The sequence below is a fragment of the Bubalus bubalis genome, chromosome 12 (assembly GCF_019923935.1).
Source record: "Bubalus bubalis isolate 160015118507 breed Murrah chromosome 12, NDDB_SH_1, whole genome shotgun sequence".
Classification (NCBI taxonomy): domain Eukaryota; kingdom Metazoa; phylum Chordata; class Mammalia; order Artiodactyla; family Bovidae; genus Bubalus; species Bubalus bubalis.
In genome coordinates, this window is record NC_059168.1 from 98,895,862 (window position 1) to 98,914,622 (window position 18,761).

Sequence of the window (18,761 nt, forward strand, 5' to 3'; positions counted from 1 at the left end):
TGCTTCATGCATACGGCCCACATGGCCTCTGCAGCAGCGCCCACATCCGCCTCCCCTCCAGGTCGCTCCTGATGTTCACCATGGAGAACTGCTTCTACCTGCTCATCTCCCAGGCGATGCGTTACCTTCGGGACCCGGCTGTGCACCCCCGGGACAAGCAGCGGATGAAGCAGGAGCTCAGCTCAGAGTTGGTAGGAGGAGTGGAGGGCCCTGCCTGCTGGGGCGACCCAGGGGTCCCGGCCCCCAGTGGCCGGGGGCCGCCCTGAGAGGGTGGCCACAGGGCCTCATCAGGTGCTTCTCTTGCAGAGCACTCTCCTCTCCAGCCTCTCCCGCTACTTCCGCCGGGGAGCCCCCAGCTCCCCTGCTGCTGGCGTCCTTCCCTCGCCTCAGGGCAAGTCCACCTCTCTCTCCAAGGTCAGCCCTGAGAGTCAGGAGCCTCTGATCCAGCTGGTGCAGGCCTTTGTCCGACACGTGCAAAGATAGGGCACCTGCCTGCTGCCGCCTACACTCTGCACCAGCCTGCACGGCAGGCCCGGGGAGTGAGGGGTACTGCTGGCAGCCTGTCTGGGCCCGAGAGCAGCTCGTCACCCTCCCCAGAGTCGCCGTGACTCCAGCCACCGCCCCAGCGTTATTTTTGTAACAGATCAAGAGGTCAACAGCAGGGGTGGGGAGCCGTGAGTCTGCTGCACTCGGGCTCACGTTCAAAATGCCCCTAAAGAGGTGTAATCCTTTCCTCAAGCATTCCCCACAGCACTCGACCCTGTCCAGGGGAGAGGCGGGGAGCCAATGTCACGTGCAGCCAGGAGGCTGTGTGCACGGGTTTGAGAATCTGTTTTTCCACACTCTGTTCTTGCAGTTTTTGGTAATACTGTGGTCTATTTATACAAATATTAAAATACTGTTTATACACAACTGTGTGGGTATACTTTCCGAGCCCAGGGACTAACCAGCTCTCAGAGCATTGCTCTGCCTCGCTTGTCCAGGGGCCCAGAGTGGACTGGGGGTACTGGGTGGACACTCGGGTCTTCTTTCTACCCAGGTCTTGGCCCCCACCCCCCACCTCCATTTACCAGCTGGCTGAGTTGATCACTGGGTTAGAGCCTTTCTTGAAGCCCTGCTCCTTCTGTCTGTAGCTCTGTGCCTCCCCTCCCTTCAGAGGGCCCTGGGTGGGGTGGTCTCTGGCCTCCTTGGGACCTAATCACAGAGTTCTGGGCCCAGTTGCAAGCCTCAATGTATAACCTGGCTTGTGGACCGAAGCTATCACTTGGGAAGTTTGGGGAACTAGACTAACCTGGGCTACAGTCCCTGCATGGCCACTTGCCAGTTACGGAACCTCGAGGAGGTGACTCTGATTTCTTCCTCCCTTGTCTGGGAGGACACGAGAATACGTGTGAACATGCTGCACTCAATGCCGGGTCCCTGGGAAGCACTGTCAGCTGTCAGTTACCCAAGTGTAAACCGTCATGCATATTTTACAGTCCACTCTGCCCCAGTTCAGGCAGGTTTTTCTCAGGAAAAAAACGTCGGTGACGCAGCTGCAGCAGACCAGCATCCCCTTCCTTAGGAGCAGCACGCGTGGCCTGGGAGGGAGGAGGGGCCCATCACTTCCTCCCCCAGAAGGAGGGTGCGGTGCGGCAGCGTGCCGCCGCCTCGTCCCCTTCCCACCTGTGAGGCCTGCGACGCGACCGGAGCCCAGGCAGCATGCACACGGAGCATGGTTTATTATCGGTCACTGGCTAGAGAGTAAGCAGACAGGCAGAATAAAAAGATCCGTTAAAAAGTGAGCTGAGAGTGCAGGCGGGCAGCCATCAGACTTGGCTCTAGCGATAGGGCTGGGAGGGGAGGGCTAGCACCGGGGAGCTGCCGCTCCGGCCAGGCTCCCCTCCACTGCAGTGCAGGGGGACGGCACCCCTGTCCCCGGCCCGCCACAGGCCTGCCTGCCTGTCTGCCTGCCTCGCCTCCTTTGCTGCTTTTGGCAACTAAAAGGCAGGTACTCTCTCTTGCCAAGGGTGCGCCCCAGGGCGTCCTCGGCCCATCTTGCACTGACGCCCTTCACAGGCCAGGGCGCTGAGCGCAGCTGCTGCAGCCAGGCCCGCCCTCCTGAGCAGGAGCCGAGAGGGCTGGGGGGGCTCAGGGATGCAGGCAGGGGTTGGGGGCTCCAGAAACAGGTCAGAAGCAGGCCAGGGGAGGAGCCGGGATCATTCAGCCTCTCGGGCCCCTCGCGGCTGGACAGCCAAGGGGCAGGACGGGGCTGGGGTGAGCCTCCCCACACTGAGCAGCTGGATCACCAACAGACACGAGGCGGGGCTGCACCCATTCCCCCTGCCCAGGCCAGAGTGGGCAGGGCCTGGGGGAGGAGGCCTGCTCAACTGAGCAGTTCCAAGTAGGTGACGGGGACCTTGCCCTTCTTGTTGCCTCTCTCGCCAATGAGCCAGTCGGGGTCCATGCCAGGCAGGCTGTAGACAGTGATGAGCTGAAAGGGATCACAGAAGAGGAGGGTCACGCCCCGGCTACGCAGGGGCCCCGTGCCTCCAGTGACGGGCGCCCTCTCAGCTGCTCTATGGAGATGGATCAGAGCCTGCCTCCTCAGAGCTGGAGCTGCCTCTGTTTCCTTTGGTGGGTCCCGGCTCTCCCCCTATCCCCCAGACCCCTCAGAGGCGGGGAGCCCGTGATGCACGGTCCACAGACCCCATGCCCCCAGCTCTGGTCCCCTGGCCCCCTAAGCCGGCCTGTGCCCCCCGACCGCCAACCCATCCCTGTGGCTTCAGGCCCACCTCATCGGCCAGCAGGGCCAGCTCGCTGCTGTCGGCCGCCTCGTAGTCATAGAGAACGCGGGCTTTCCGGGTTCCGCTGGCCGGTGGGGCCACCTCCTCCAGGCGGAGAGCAGCCTCCCCCGGAGGGGCCAGGTCAGCCACGGAGGGCCCCATGGGCATCGTGGCCGCGGTGGTGGTGGGCGAGGTACTGCTGAGGGGTGGGGAGGCGGGCTCGGCGGTGCCCACAAAGGTGCCTGGGAATCTGAAGAGAAGAGTGGTGGGGGCGCCCATCTCAGCAGCCGGGAGCCACCCTCTTGTTGGGGGGAAGTCCCACATGCCCCACAAAACACCAGTCAGGCCCACGGCCATGGAGGCAAGACTACCTTGCTACTTACATGGCTCCCTGGGAGCTGGCAGCGTGAAGAGGGAAACAAGGGGAAGTGAGACGCCCCTGCTGTCCCTACCACCCCCCACCCCACCCCAGAACCTGCACCCAAGATCCCTGAGGCCAGCTACCCCCCTCACTGTCCTCTTCATGGGGTGCCCAGGCCCAGAGGTGGGGGTGACGCCCCACCATGGTCAGCAGCCCTCCACCCCACCCTGGGTGTCAACAGGGGCTTGCTGAGCTCGGGGGAGCTGGGAGCCAGGGGCCCCCGGTTGGCACCTGCCCAGCTGCTTCTGGAGGTCCAGCATGTGGCGGTAGCACTGGGCATAGTATGTGGTCTGAGACTCGACGAACTCGTGCAGGCAGCGAAGGTGGTTCACCTGCCCAGAAGAGGCGGTGGCTGACCTGGCGCCCGCGGGCGGACGAAGCAGCCCACTCCCCACCCCACGCTCTACAGACCCTGGCTCGGCGTCCGGCGTTTTCTGCCCAGGCCTCTTGCTCTCTGGGTTGGGAGGGGGCTGTACCCCCAGCTTTGGGACCTTTAGGACCGTGGGCTCTGCCCCACCCAGGTTCACTAGCTACCTCAACCTGAACTTAAGAGTTGTGGTGTCTGACACATGGGTGGCAAAGACGACTTGGGACGACAGAGGAAACAGGACAGGACTCACGTGGGTGCTACTGATCCCCTCCAGCAGGAGCCGGGTCACTTCTGCCTGCCGGTCAAACTCCGTCTGGGCCACTCGGAGCTCCTGCTCAGCCTAGGAAGGGCCGGGGATGAGCACGAGGGCAAGAATGGCCCTAGTCGCCCTCCTACCAGACTCCTCCCGCCCCTGGAGCCGCCCGGGAGTGGTCTCCTCTTCCCTTCTGTGGCAGATGGACTTCCCCACACCCCACCTCAGGATGCAGACATTGGCGAAGGGGTTCACCTCTCACCCCTGACTTCAGGCCTAGGGCCCTGACCCCCTGGAGAAGTCTTAGCCCAGCTTGGGAACCCCCCAGAGGAGGCCAGTTGCTGGGTGGGCACACAGAGCCTAAGGCGCCTTCCTTGGCCTTTCATGCTCATGCATTTGTCCATCTGAGGCCACCACCCAGCAGGGACAAATTCAACCAACAGTTGCTTTGGCCTCCAGAGGGCCCACGGTGTGCTGCGGGGCAGAGGGAGGTGACCGCCCCTTACCATGGCCCCAGCGGCTGCAGGGCAGAGCTCAGAACTAGACGCAGACCTGCCCCCGATGACAGCAGGCGAGCCTGGACTCCCGTTCCCCACCCCGTTTCTTCCCTGAGCCCCGACTCACCTTGTCCACCTCATCATTCCAGAGCTGCAGAGACCACAACAGGACCGGTCAGCAGGGGAGGGAGGGGGCAGCGGTCAGCAGGGGAGGGGAAGGGAGGTGGGGGACGGCTGTACCCCAGAGCCCGGGCCCCTGCCCCAGCTCCCGAGATCCCCGCAACCTCTTCCTACCCCTCACGCTTCCCAATGTCCTCCCCACAATCCCACCAGGAGCTGAGGCTGGGGGGAGGCCTGGTGTGAGAGGGAGGGGGGGCTCTGACGTCACAGTCCATCCAGTCCCACATGCCACATGCGGGGAGGGGGGACAGCCAGCTGGGAAGTCCTGCTTGGGTTTCTCCTACAGGCAAGCCCCCAGGCTCGGACTGGGGTCTCCAGGGAGACCGAGCGTCCCCCACCCCACCCTGACGCTCTGCTGAGGCTGCTGGGCTGGGAGGCAGGACCGTGTGACCCTAGACCAGTCACTGAACCTTTCTGTCCTTCGGCAGAGAAAGGCAGCCTCGTGCCAGAGTCAGACTGGGGTTCAAAGGCACAAGAAAAATACAGGGCCGTCTCCACCCTCCTGGATAGTCCTCCTTCCACTCGGCCCAGGAAGGGGGGCGGCAAGTGTCCTCCAGAGTCTAAAGAAGAAAGACCCCCCTCCCCCGACCATGGCTTAGAAGGCCCGTTCCTCCTGCCCGCTGCTACCCTAACACGGGGCCTGGGGGGCACAGAGAGCAAAACCCAGGCCAGCTTGGCTGGGACAGAGGCGTCCCCACCCCAGCACCGTTCGGCAGACGGGAAGCGACCTCCATGTGAACACACGTGGGCAAGCCAGCCACAGGGGGCCGGGGCACTACAGGGCGGTTAACGCCCCCAAGGGAGAAGGGACCACGCCCGCGCGCGCACACACACACACACAGCAACATGCTTATGACAGATGGAGAAGAGCCTGCGGGGAGGTGGGTGGTGCAGGAGGATGTCACCCACGGGGAAAGGAACAGAGAGAGGCAGAGAAAGGCCCAGGACTGGTTTCGACAGGCATGACGGGACAGGTGTCATCTGCCTATTTCCCCAACTAAACAGTAAACACCAAGATCTCAACAAGCTGTAGGAAAAAAAGATACCAGACGTTCAAAGTCCTCCTGACCCCGCCCCGCCCAGCCCACCCTCTTAAATCCCAGTCCCGCCTGCCCACCCACCCACCGCTGCCTTCATGCTCCGCTTTGGAGGGGCCAGCTCAGGACATGCCCGTTCCCCCACCTCAGGGGCCTTGGCCCCGGGCTGCTCTTCCCCTCCCCGCCGGGTCTACCTTCCCACCCCTGCTCCATCTCAAGGCCTCTGGGCGCCTCCCCGACACCTAGCCGATGTGCTCTGGGGGCCACTGGACAGACAGCACCGTCCCCGAGTCCTGTCCAGGGGTCTGTGACCTCCCAGCAGGCCAGGCCGGGACCTCCTCCCTCTCCTCCGGGCGCAGGGCGGGCCTGGCTCTCAGGGGTGGGTGCTGAGTGGGGGTGGGCGCTGAGTGGGGGTGGATGGACTCTCGGGCCCCCCGGAGTTTACCAGGCTGCCCGGGGCAGCGGGCCAGGCTCACCTTCAGCGTTGGGCAGAGAGGGGCGAGGGCACAGGGCCCAGGTGGCCCCTGCCTGACCCTCTGCCTCCTGTTCTCCTGACTGGCATCAGGTGCCAGGTGTTGGGGCTGGGGGCAGGGAGGGGGGAGCCGGGGCGGGGCAGGCAGGGGCGCTTACCGCGGAGGCGCTGGCCGAGAGAATGTAATTACGCGGTCTAGTCTCCTGAAAGTCAGGCACCGTCTGGCGGGGAACAGAGTTCACGGGGGAGGGGGGAGTCACGTGGCGCAGGTGCTAGGCCAGGAGGCCGCCCTAGAGTCTCCCCCAGGGAGATGCCAGGAGCACCCCGCACCCCAACCCCATGGACAGGAGGGTACGGACAGATAACAACACAGACCCCCTTCTCCCCACGCCAACCACCTGCACAGGAGGCAGGATGAGTGAGGGTCTCCGAGGGTCGGGACAAAGACCAAGAGGGTGGACACGCTGGGGAGCCCAGGAGAGCAGATGCCGACGAGGGGACAGCCCGGAACCTTGGGCAGGACGCAGACCCGTCTGGCCCCGGCGGTCCTCAGGCCTCTCTTCCCCAGGCCAGCCTCGTCTCACTCAGAGGCCTGTTAGACCCACCGTTCTCCAAGCAGAGCCCACCCCCACCCTACCCGGCTCGCTCCATCCACACCTCTGCACACACCCAGTCATCTCTCCTTCCTGCAGCAAGGACTGGGCCCCTCCCCCACCACGAGTATGGACAGATGGATGCATGGATAGACAGAGTGACAGGCGGTCGACATTTGCAAAAAGCTGACTCAACAGGCTCCAACGCCTGGCGTCCCCCCAGACCAGAGGCTACACGTGGTGGAGGCCCCGGTGGGAGACCAGCTGCTTTGCAAAAGGCCCGGAGGACCGCCCTCCCCGGCCTGGCTGGCCCAGCCCTGCCCGGCCCCGCGGGGCCCAAGGCCGAGGTGGGCAAACCAGAAGCGGCACAGCACGTGGGACAGGTATACTCACATCTCCCTCACACTGAGCCAAGTTACCCAAAGCAGAACGGCAAGGAACAAAAACAAAGAGTTAGTGAGTCCACAGCGCAGGCGGGAGCAGGGCCCCTGGGGACGCACAAGCCCGCCCTCCGGAAGGAGTCCTGACCAGTGTGGCTGCTGAGGGGTGGCGGGTGGGCTGGGGGTGCCCTGCTGGGCTGGAGCCCGCTGGGATGCTGTACCAGGGCCCAGCTTGGGAGGGGACATCCTGCTAAAAGCCACACACTCGGGGCTGGTCTGGGCCAACCAGCCGGATGGGAGGTTGTGCCGCCCTGGTGACGAAGGAAGCGCTCCCCGGCCTGGCGGACAGAGGAAGGCCTGTCCTGGCCAAGGGACTCCAGAGAGCTGCCCGGCCCTGAGGGCGGGGAGCCTGTCCCATCCAGGGGGGCTCAGGCAGCCTACCCAAGCCCAACCCGACGCTGGTGGCTGAGGCCCTGCCTCCAGTCTGGACTCCACACACCTGGACGAGGCGCCACGGCTCTTGCCAGGGGCACCGCCCAGGCTCCGTGGCCCCCAGGGGCCACACAAAGGGCGGGGAATGCGAGGAGGGCTGGGGGCTGTAACTAACTCTCGGGCAGCGGGGGGACCTGGCCTTCCCTGGCTGAGGGCCCCGCCGGGTGCAGGTGCCAGTGTCCCTGGCGTGTCCCGGACCTGACCGGGGGAGTTCCCACCCCGGGGTGTGAGGTGGCCTTGCAGCCCCTGCACCCCAAGCAGCCCAGGCCCCTGGGGCCCAGCTCTCCCAAACCCTGGCCTCGCCCTGGTCACCATGTGCCACGCTGCATCCCATCGGCCTGGCTGAGCAGAAGGGGAGCCAAGATAGCCCCGGTTCCATTCAGTGACGTGGGGCTCCCTGAAGGGCCCCAAGACCCGCCCCTGGGCAGGTGAGCAGCCCAGCTCTGGGACCTCCACACCAGCACAATGGAGCCTGAGGACAGGATGGGGCGCCCGAGGAACAGCACTGGAGTGGCGGAGAAGGGGGGGCGGTTAGTAGCGGAGCCATGCCCGGGCAGAGCCGGGAACAGAGCTGAGCATCCAGGGAGGGCAGCGCGGGGGGCATGCGAGAAGCCAACTGGCTGTCTATCTGGGGAGGCTGCAGGCTGCCCTGAGCTCAGGTGAGGGCGCTGTGGGTCTACCCACCACCCACCCCCAGACCCAGTGTCTGCCCTGGGAACCCAGAGCTCTGGGTCAGCAGGGTTCCATTGGGGGTGGGAGCAGATGGGCGTGACCTGACGTGGTCTGCCCCGAGCAGTGCCCCCCAGCCAGGCTTCGACAGGGAGGGAGGTCATGCCAAACACCACGAGCCTCCACCCCGAGCCTCCACCCACTCTGGTCCAGCAGGACACCTACCGTGGCTTTGGCTTCGGCAGCCTTGGCCTTCTTGAGCCGCGCTTTGGAGGCATCCAGGTCTAGACGCCGGTTCTGCAGGAGCCGCCTCTCCTTCTGTTGTGGGGCGGGGTTGGGGAGAATCAGGGACATGAGCCTCACGGCTGCCATGGGAGACCCCCAGCCCCAGCGGGACCAGCCCATAGGACCATCTGGCCAAGACAGGGAAACTGAGGCCCGGACGGGCAAGGCCAAACACTCCAGGCCACTTGGTCCACAAGCGCCACATCTGGGGAGGCCCTAAGGGCTGCGGGGTCCTGAGCTGGGTTCCGCGGCTCTGAGGAGAGGGCAGCCAGGGTCACCAGGAGGCACGCAGCTCCAGGCTCCTCACCGAAATCGTCTTCCAGTCCCCTTCCAGGAAGTTGCGCAGGGGCGTGAGGAAGTTGATGGAGGCCGTGTGGATGAAATCTCTCTCGGCCGCTCCCAGGCGCTTTTCTGCTTCCGCCACCTTGATCAGCGTCTTCCCTGAGAAGCAGAGTCGGGGGTGAGGAGGCAGGCTGAACTCCGGCTATGGCTCCCAGGAGGGAGGAGAGAGCGCTGAGAGAGATGTTCTGAGAGGCAAGAGCAGAAATGACTGGCCTGGGAAAATGGGAGAAAATCTGTATATCCACATACCCATTGGCCAATAAATACTGAGACACCCCAAAACCAGAACACGTCACAGCCATTAGAAAGAAGGAGGGTGGGACTTTAAGAATAACAGACGGAGGAACTCAGCAAATCCTCCTCCCAGAAAGGACACAGGGACTTCCCTGAGGGTCCAATGGCTAAGACTCCACTTCCACTGCAGGGGGCATAGGTTCAATCCCTGGTTGGGGAACTAAGATCTGGTATGCTATGCAGTATGGCAAAAAACAAAAACTTACCTATTTATCTATCTCTTTCAAAAACAAAACAAAACTGGACACAGTTGTCAAAAACAATCATTTCTGGACTCTGGAAATTGACCAAAGGCAAGTAACAAATTGAGAAACATTTACTCCAGAACTACAGGACCTTGGTAAGAACCATGGAGATGGTGGCTTTTTAGCCTGGACGTGCTCCCCTCTCTCCAAGCTCTGTGGTGTGCCCCTCTATCAGGGTGGGGTAAGCCTTGAAGCTGCTGGAGGGGGAGGACTTGATTTTGGCTGGAACACAGAAAAACCCACAAGACATGGTCACAAGCAGTAATGATCTCAATGGCAAATAATCAGGAAAGGCCAACATCACAGCTAACATGGAGCTGGAGGACTGGCTGGAATAAGCAGCAGACCTGCCAGAAATTTAATAGGAGATCTGGGGAATGAGGCAGTCACGGTGAGCCTTGATAAACTCCAGACAGCTCTGCTGGTCTAGAAGGCTGTGCCTGTGTGTAGCATGCATGGGAAGCACAGGAGAGAGCCCCAGCTATCAAATCATTCTTGGCTAGTGGGAGGCTTTGCACATTCACGAAGTAAAAGCTAGGCACACATATAAACTGCGTGAACTTGAGCGCGTTCCCCAGCCCACTCATAAATTCATCAGCAAAGCCTTAATGGTGCAAGATGTCTACACACAACTTCTGATTAATCATTAGCTGACCACCAACGTATGCTGACCTGGAAGCAACCCTTAGGAAGCTAGGCTTAAAAGTAAAAAGAATAAATAGAAAAATAAGCAGAGACATCAGCAGCTGCATACAGCAAAGAACACAAACTCTAAACAATTAGCTCAGGTAAGTCTCTAAAGAAACAAACAGCACTAATAACCCAAGAAGAATTATAAGACACGCAAAGAAATAGGAAAGTACAGTCAATACACAGGGAGAGAAAAGCAATCAACAGGCACTATCTCCGAGGAGGCCCAGATATTAGATTTAGCAGACAAAGACTTCTAAGCAGCTATTACAAAGAAGTGGAAAAGAAAAAGCAAAAACAACCAAAACCATAATGGTAGGGAGGGACAAATTCTGGTATAGGATAAAACTGCTATAAATGAAATAGATAAGCAACAGCATATACCATATAGCACAGGGAATAATAGCCATTACTTTGTAATAACCTATAATGGAATATAATCTGCAAAAATACTGAATCACTATGGCATATACCAGAAACACATATTAAAATCAACTACACTTCAATTAAAAAATAAAAAAAATAGAACCATGTTTAAGGATTTAAGATTAATACAACATTGTAAAACAATTACCCTCCAATTAAAATTTTTTTAAAAAGATTTAAGCAAAGTATGATGACAATGACTTCTCAAATAAGAAATGTCAATAAAGAGATTAAAATTAAAAAAAAAGAAGTGAAAATTCTAGAGTTGAAAAGTTTAACAACTGATGTGAAAAAAAAATCACTAGAAGGGCTCAACGGCAGATTTGAACTGACTTCTTATCAGACACAAGGGAGGTCAGACAGTGAGAGAATATACTCAAAGTGATGAAAGGAAAAAACTCTCATCCAAGAATTCTATACACCACAAAACTGCCCTCCAAAAGTGAACATAAAGACATTCCCAGTTAGACACAGGCTACAAGAATTCCCTGCTGGCAGACCTGCCACAGAAGAAACACTTCACGTACAAGCGACACGACACTAGAGGGTAAGGTGAATCCACATAAAGAAACACAGAGCAGCTGTAAAGGTGACTATAGACGCATAAAAGACGATACATTTTTTTTTCTCTTTTCTTAACTGACTTAAAAGACAATTGCATAAAACAATAATTATAAACTGTATTGTTGAGAAATAGTATGTATGACAATGTGAGCACAAAGGAAGAGGGAGGGAAGGGAGTTATCCTGGAGCAAAGTTTCTATATTTTACTGGAATTCAGTTAGCATTACTCTGAAGTAGACTGTGTTAAGTTAAAGTGCATGTTGTGATTCACATTTTAAAACCACTAAGAAAAATGCTTTAAGTTAAAGAAAAAAAGGAGCAAAGAAATTACACTGTTACACTAGAAAATATCTTTTTAACTCAAAAGAAGTCAGTAAAAGAGGATCAAACAAAAAAGACCTGAGATACACGGAGAACAGTAACAAAACAAATGTACAAACAGCTCATGAGGCTTAACATCATCAAAACAAACAACCCAGAGAAAAACGGGCAGATCTACATAGACATATCGATTAAGACATACTGCTGGCCAAAAGGCACATGAAAAGATGCTCAACATTGCTAACTATTAGAGAAATGCAAATCAAAACTACAGTGAGGTATGACCTCACACCAGCCAGAATGGCCATCATCAAAAATCTACAAATAATAAATGCTGGAGAGGGTGTGGAGAAAAAGGGACCCTCCTACACTGCCGCTGGGAATGTAAATTGGTACAGCCACTCTGGAGGACAGTACAGAGGCACCCTCAGAAAGTAAAAACAGAGCTACCACACGACCCTGCAATCCCACTCCTGGGCATGTATATACTTGGAGGAAATAGTAATTGGAAAAGCTACATGCACCCCAATGTTCATCGTGGCACTATTTACAACAGCCAAGACATGGAAGCAACCTAAATGTCTGTCAACAGACGAATGGATAAAAAAGATGTGATAAATATATACAATGGAACATTACTCAGCCATAAAAAAAAAAAGAATGAAATAATGCCATTTGTTGCAACATGGATGGACCCAGAGACTGTCATACTGGGCAGAGAAAGACAAATATCATGATAACACATATGTGGAATCTTAAAAAATGATACAAATGAACTTCTAAAACAGAAACAGACTTCGCGGACATAGAAAACAGACTTATGGTGACCAAAGGGGAGGCTGGGAAGTGGGGGTGGGGGTGACCAAAGGGGAGGCTGGGAAGCTGGGCTGGGGGGATGGTGACCAAAGGGGAGGCTGGGAAGTGGGGGTCGGGGGATGGTGACCGAAGGAGAAACTGGGAAGTGGGGGTGGCGGGAATGAGGGATAAATCAGGTTGGGATTAACATATACACACTACTATTTATAAAACAGGTAACCAACAAGGCCTACTGTAGAGCACAGGGAACTATACTCAATATTTTGGAATAACCCAAAGTGAAAAGAATTTGAGAAGGAGCATATATACGTGTATATAACAGAATCACTGCGCTGTATACCTGAAACTAACACAATATTATAAATCAACCACATTTTAATTCAGAATTAATTAAAAATTTAAAAATAAACTGGATTGAGGGATGTTTGTACAATTACTAAAAATCACCAAATTACACACTTAAAACAAGTACACTTTACAGTACATAAACTGTACCTCAATAAAACTTAAATAAAAGCAAAGACTGAAGTGGCTCTTTAAGTGCTACTGTGAACAGATAATCTGTAAAGCAACACCAAGTTTAAAAAACAGGTTGTGGAATCACACACATAAGATAATATGATCCCATTAAAAAATGCACACAAACCAAAAGTGGGTAAAGGAGGCTCTTTTTTTTCTTTTTGGGGCCCTGCCATGGGGTATGCAGGACCTTAGTTCCCTGACCAGGGATGGGACCCAGGCCCACTGCACTGGACGTGTGGAGTCTTAGCCACTGGACCACCAGGGAGGTCCCAGGAGGCTTCTATTTTTCACTGTTTTCACCTCTGTTGGTTGAGGTATTTGCAAGGAGAATGAATCCAGGCATCACATGTGTAAATACAAGACCAGAGAAAGGAAGGAAAGAAGGGAGGAGGGAGGTCAGGGCCAGAGACCGGGCCCCGCCCGGCCGTGGGGACTGGCTCACCGTAGGGGGTGGTGGGCCCCAGCTCACTGGCCGCCTCGGCCATGTACTGCGCCAGCAGCTCCCCGTTGGTGACCCGCGAGGGCACCTTCCTGTCCAGCTTCTCGTACAGGAACTCCTCCACTCGGGCGCCTGTGGGAGACAGCAGCCAAAGCCACGCGGCCTTTCCAGAGGAGCCCAAGGCCAGTCCAGGACCGGCCCACAGGGGCGCCCAGCCTGGTGACTTCCAGGACATTCTCGTGCTGATTCCCCACCTTGTGAGATGGGCTCTTGACCCTGTGAAACCCCTCACAGGGAGGGAGAAGCCACGGCCCAGAGACGTCAAGTACCTGCCTGAGGTCACCCAGCGACGGAGACGGGCCTTCCACTTCCCCCTCCTTAGAATATGGACTCAGAGCATGACACACAGGGGGCGCTAGTGGTGAAGAACCTGCCTGCCAATGCAGGAGACCTAAGAACCACGGGTTTGATCCCTGGGTGGGGAAGATCCCCTGGAGGAGGGCATGGCAATCCACTCCAGGATTCTTGCCTGGAGAATTCCCCTGGACAGAAGAGCCTGGTGGGCTACAGTCCACGGGGTTGCAAAGAGTCAGACATGACTGAGCAACTTAGCATGCGTGCACACACCACACGTGTGAACAGCGCTCTGGCCGGACCCAGAAAGCTCTGAGCACACCGCCTTAGCTAAGAGCAGACATACAGGCAGACACGTCTCCGGACCCCAGGGCAGGTTCCCCTGCAGCTGTGGGGGCCTGCCCTGTGCTTTCGTGTGACCCTGGAAGGGCCTTCTTTGTCCCTGACCCTTGCTGCCTGCTCCCCAGTGACTGGTCTCCCATTTCTCCTGCCTCTTCTCCCAGTGATGTTTTAGTTTCCAGGCTTCAACTCCTCTGTGCAAAACTTGCATTTCCATGTCCCAGAGAGTGAGTGCACTGTGGAGCCCGACACCCAGACTGCTGTTTTTAACGGGGACCACACCCCCTTCCCGTGCCACCGACAGCAGCCTGAAGCCTCAAGAGTCTAACTCAAGTCCCGCCTGCCGCCCAGGCCACCTGCATGGCCTCCACAGCTCGCCCGTGCCCGCGGCGCCCCGCCCCTTGCCCAGGGCTGGCCAGTGTCTACTCACTGGGGTTGGGCTGCAGCAACACCTCTGTCTGCCTCAAGATCTTCTCGGTCCAGTTCTTGGTGCTGTCCGCCCGCGCCAGGAGGCTCTCAAAGTGGGCGTCGAGCTCGGTCTTCTCGGCCTGGCCGAATTTCTCCTCTGTGAACTGCAGGTGGAGGGTTGGGGGGAGCACCCAGGGGTGGAAGACTCAGCAGAGGGGAGGGGAGGACCAGCCCTGCCCCACCCATCTACCCCTCCCGCCTGGCTGGAACTCAGGCCCTAAGGTCCAGGAACCCGTCTACCCCATCCACTCTGGGACCCCGATCAAACTGCAACCCTGCCCTGGGGCTCAGCTTGCTCCTCTGTGACATGGGATGGGTGGGCCAGAGCCGGCGGATCCCAGTTTGTTTCGGAAATCCAACGAAAGATACAGACACCCCCTGCCCCGCAAATGCACGTCTGTACAAAATCAGACACAACTTAAGGAGCTGCTGGTAGGCCATCACTGAGGGTCCTCCCAGCCTGACTCTGGAGGAAAGCGCTTGGTAACGAGCGCTCAGGGACACAGAGCAAGGTCTGGGGTGATCAGCAGGTGCCAGGGCAGCTGGGAGCCCCAAGGAAGGGGTCCTGGGGGAGTAAGTGGGAAGAACCCAGGTTCCAGAACCAGAGGAACATGATTCAAGTCTCAGTTCTGATGAGCAGTGTGACCTGGGGCAAGTGGCTTTGCCTCTCTGAGCATCAGTTTCTGAAGCTGAAAATGGGAATAATAAGGAATAGCATCTCCCTTGTAGGTTGTGAGAAGGAAATAATAAAGATGTGGATAAGATATGAAGGCTAGGATCCGGCGGGGAGTTCAGTGCCCAGTGTAAGGGCTGATGCTGTAAAGATCTGATGGGGAGGGAGGGGGTGGGGTGGGAGGATGGCCTCTGCTGCCTGGTATGGTACATGGGGAGCAGTGCCAACTCATCCGAGCCAACTGCTGGGCACACCCAGGCCCAGGAAGCTCCGCAGCCCCGCCCCGAGGCCAGGGAGGGACCAGGATGACACAGGGTCCTCCTTCCGAGCTGGCCAAAGCCATGGGAGCCACGTAGGAACAGCCAGAAACCTGCCCAGGTCCTGGCCCTTCTGATCTCAAAGGCCCTGTCCAGCCGTGGTGGGTGGTGGTCAGAGACAAACCACACAGGAGCAAGATCAGCTCTGACAACAACAGACAGTGCTGACCCGGCGCTCAGCACGGGCAAGTTTCCCATTTCACAGAAGGTGCCACTGAGGCCAGGCAAGAGGCAGGCTGCGCCGGAGTCAGGGTCTCATGGGCTGGGGGTCTGGAGGCCCTTCTCAGGTGACCTGGCAGCCCTGAGTCATCCAGAGGCGAAGGACAGCTCCAGCTGCAAGGAGTAGGAGGCCCCACTGGCTTCAGGCCGCTCCGGCTCAGCAGCCATCAATTATGCATGGGGGCTTGGGTTTCTCTCTGCAGGGCCAGGTGGGCAGGGGTCAGAGCCTTCGGCTCCCCGCCTGGGAGCCAGCTACTCTTGCTCTCCTGACTCTTCTTCCTCACTTTCCACAAACCGGGGCCTCCCAGAGCTGGGCCCTGAAGAGGCCTGCCCTCACCCAGCCTCTTTGAGGGTGGGGGTGGCGCTAGCCCCATTTTCCAGATGAGAAAACTGAGGCTCAGAGGCAACGTCACCTCTCTGGTCCTCAGTTTCCACTGGGGGGATGGGGATACCAGGAACCATCTCATAGAATATTTGGGAGGCGCTTAGTTCTGTGGTCAGCACACAGCACAGGCCTGATAAATGTCAACTGGTATCAACATCGTTATCATCAGCAATAAAAGATCTCCTGCAGGTCCCTCCTTGGTTCCCAGGAGCCACCTAGGGACGTCCTTACCCCGATGGGACCAGCCGCTCTGATTCCAGTGATGGTGTCACGCTCAGTATCTCCTCCCCTTCTTGTCACGGTTATGGGCAGCGCTTCCCGCCTGGCCACCTGTCCCTCACACTACACATCCACCCACGTTCAAAGTCCAACCAGGTTTTTCCAACGTCCTGGGCATCCCTCCCACGTCCACTGTTGCCTGCCCGGCTTGGATGAAAACAAGGCCACAGCCTGCCTGGCTCTTATCCTCACCGCTCCTACCTCCGCTCCTAGTAATACAGTCAGTACTGCTGGCAGCATTGGTACTAGCACTTCCACTGCCCACTCCACCACCACTGGCATCTCACCCAAATATGCTTTAGTTTTTCCTGCCTGGGTGCCCTCCACTGAGCTATTGCCATCACCGGGATCAACTCTGCAAACCCCTCCTGGCGTTCAAGGCACAGTTCGGGGACTGAGAGGCCACCCTAGGATCACACGTGCAAAAGGGATCCGGCCTCCGGCTTCTTCTCCCAGGTTCCGTGCCTTACGGGGTGGGGATGAGGTGAAGCTCTTTCAAAGTGCCCCCGGTGCCTGGAGGGGCTGAGCGCTTGCCCAGCATGTCCTTCTACCTGGCCAGGTGGCAGCCACGCAGACGAGCTGCCCACACACTGATAATAAACCGCCCTCCGTCCCTCCTGGCTGACTCCTATCCCAGGGCCGAATGGCCTCAGAGGGGTGGTCCCCCAAGTGGGCTCTCCTGCCCAGGTCACATTCCAAGCCCCTCTCTCTTCGGGCTGCCACCTGACCCCATTCCTGCCAAGAGAAAGGGCCCAGGCTTCAGAGGCTCATGACTGCAGAGTCCGAGGCTGCTCCCTGCAAGATGGCAGCAGCAGGGGGTGGGCGGCTGGAGCCAGAGAAAGCCTCTATTTATAAAGCTCCCAGCTCCCTCCTCCGCCCTGGAGGCGGGGGACCTGGGCGCTGGCTCCCACGCCAGTATGGGCGACCCAGTGGGCCTGCCCCGACCAGGCCACGGGGCCCAAGCCTCCCCACGCCCCAGGCTCTGCAGACCTGGCAGGATCAGGTGCTAGGGCCCCACAGTAGCCGGAAACTGGCAGATCAGGTTCTTCCCCGATGTTGGAGATAAAGTGGTTGCCATACCAACACGGGGGGCGAACTCCCCACCTTCTGGATGGATTGGGGCTGGCCAATGAGCTCCAGGCTGCAGGCATCCCCACTAAGGCTGGGGTCACTGGCAGGGCTGGGAACCCAAGGCAGCAAACCCTCTCTGGGGTACCCATCCTCAACAGGATGCTGTGCTTTCTAGTAAACATGGGCACGTGGGCTTCCAAGAGATGGTCTGGGGCTTGGCTCCTCCAGAGAACCAACACCACAGCAAGGACAAACGACAGGATCTGTTCCCAGGGCCCTGTGACTGGGCCAAGCCCGAAGCCTGCGGCCACCCTTGGAGGCAGACTTGATGCCATTCCTGATGGACAGAAGGGCACATGGAGGCTCCCAGAGAAGTGACTGGGCCAAGGTCACAGGCTGCACGCATGCAATACTAAGCACGTTACAGCAAGAGTGACTTGCCTTTAGTGAGCGCGTGCACGCGGAGTGCCGGGGACACTCACATCCATGCTGGGAGGGAGGGGTTGCTAAGGCCATTTTCAAAAGACTGAAAAACTGAGGCCCAGAGAGGTGAAGCCCCCGCCCTTCTCAAAGTCGCAAGAGGGGGCATCCACGCCCACAGCTGACTCCCCGTCTTCACCGATAAGCTGCTTCAGTTTCTCTCCTTGCCCCCAAATGGATAGGACTTGTTCTAATCCTAGCGTCACCCAGCGTACAGCTCCCCAAGGAGGGCACGCAGCCAGACCCCAGCCCTCCTCATTCCCCTAGGGCTGGGGAAATAAGAGGAAACAGGCCTGCCAAGGAGCAGAAAGGAAATAATAACCCCAGCCCTCCTGGCTTCCGGACTGACTATCCAAGCGTGTAAAAGGGACCCGAGGGAATCAGTTCCGACAGCCCATTGCACAGGTGTGGAGACGGAGGCTCAGAGAAGGGCTCAGGGGCCCGGGGGCACGAGTCCTTGGGCCTGTAACTCAGGCCTCCAAACGCCAGGCAGGAGTCAGGGTCACTGCTGGCCAATGGCAGGGTGGCAGGAGCCGCCTGGTGCCATTTGCTCTCCCCATCAGAGCCCCCACCGGGGCGGGGCGGGCGCCAGGGCAGTGGGATAACTCGGCCCCGGCAGGTCGCAAAGGGGGAGGCTGACACCTCCCGCCCAGGCAGCGGGACCGAGGCAGGCCCAGCTCACTCCCCGGCCCCCGGGCCACGCAGAGGGCAGTGCAGCCGGCAGCCCCGGGGCTCCTTCTCTCGACTGGGCAGCGCAAAAGAGAAGGAAGGCTGGTGGGGGGTTAGGGCGACCCGGAAAGGAGCGGCGGCCGCGAGGGCCTTGTCCCGCGGCCCCGGGCTCTGTTGCAGGGGTGCCCGCCGGCCGCGCGGGGCCCAGGGCGCACGGCCTCCTCACCTGCACGGCCCGGGTGAAGAAGATGCCGGCGTCCGATGCCAGCTTCTTCATGTTGAAGTCCATGGCGCTCCTCACGGCCGGCGCGTCCGGCCCGAGCGCCGCCCGGCAGCCCCCGGCCCGCCGCCGCCGGCCCTCACCGCGCCCACCTGCTGCCGGGGCTCCGGCCCTTAGCGCGCCAGCCCGCCCCTGCCGCCGCCGCCGCCGCCGC

General features: G+C 58.5%; 2 protein-coding genes across 13 annotated transcripts in view; one reads left to right on the plus strand and one right to left on the minus strand.

The window, feature by feature from the left end:
• Positions 1 to 912, plus strand: part of NUP188 (nucleoporin 188) — a 42,830-nt gene extending 41,918 nt beyond the window's left edge. For all 3 annotated transcript variants that reach the window (XM_025261803.3, XM_025261804.3, XM_025261805.3), the window contains exons 43-44: positions 62 to 191; positions 307 to 912. In XM_025261803.3, the coding sequence (XP_025117588.2) occupies positions 62 to 191; positions 307 to 483 (307 nt within the window). In that variant the 3' untranslated portion in view covers positions 484 to 912. The remainder of the gene's footprint in view (positions 1 to 61; positions 192 to 306) is intronic.
• Positions 913 to 2,210: 1,298 nt separating this feature from the next.
• SH3GLB2 (SH3 domain containing GRB2 like, endophilin B2) lies at positions 2,211 to 18,761 on the minus strand. Of its 10 annotated transcripts, XM_025261810.3 has the most exons (14): positions 18,554 to 18,761; positions 14,197 to 14,338; positions 13,077 to 13,205; positions 8,722 to 8,855; positions 8,355 to 8,447; positions 6,982 to 6,993; positions 6,154 to 6,216; positions 4,897 to 5,046; positions 4,434 to 4,457; positions 3,807 to 3,896; positions 3,418 to 3,518; positions 3,149 to 3,163; positions 2,775 to 3,015; positions 2,211 to 2,473 (listed from the first exon to the last, which is right to left on the minus strand). In XM_025261810.3, the coding sequence occupies exons 1-14, from the start codon at positions 18,614 to 18,616 to the stop codon at positions 2,366 to 2,368; spliced, it is 1,365 nt and encodes a 454-aa protein (XP_025117595.1). In that variant the 5' UTR covers positions 18,617 to 18,761; the 3' UTR covers positions 2,211 to 2,365. The 10 variants fall into 10 exon arrangements, with proteins under 10 accessions (XP_025117595.1, XP_006065380.2, XP_006065381.2 ...); XM_006065318.4 differs by lacking the exon at positions 6,982 to 6,993; XM_006065319.4 differs by lacking the exon at positions 3,149 to 3,163 and having other exon boundaries at positions 18,554 to 18,759.

What these genes read in the sequence shown, in the direction of transcription:
- SH3GLB2 (XM_025261810.3), bottom strand. Translation starts at nt 18,616, where the DNA reads ATGGACTTCAACATGAAGAAGCTGGCATCGGACGCCGGCATCTTCTTC. An exon ending in CTCTGCCGAAGGACAGAAAG is followed by an intron (nt 4,458 to 4,896) that starts GTTCAGTGACTG and finishes TGGTCTCTGCAG; the next exon opens with CTCTGGAATGATGAGGTGGA. An exon ending in AGGGGATCAGTAGCACCCAC is followed by an intron (nt 3,519 to 3,806) that starts GTGAGTCCTGTC and finishes TCTTCTGGGCAG; the next exon opens with GTGAACCACCTTCGCTGCCT.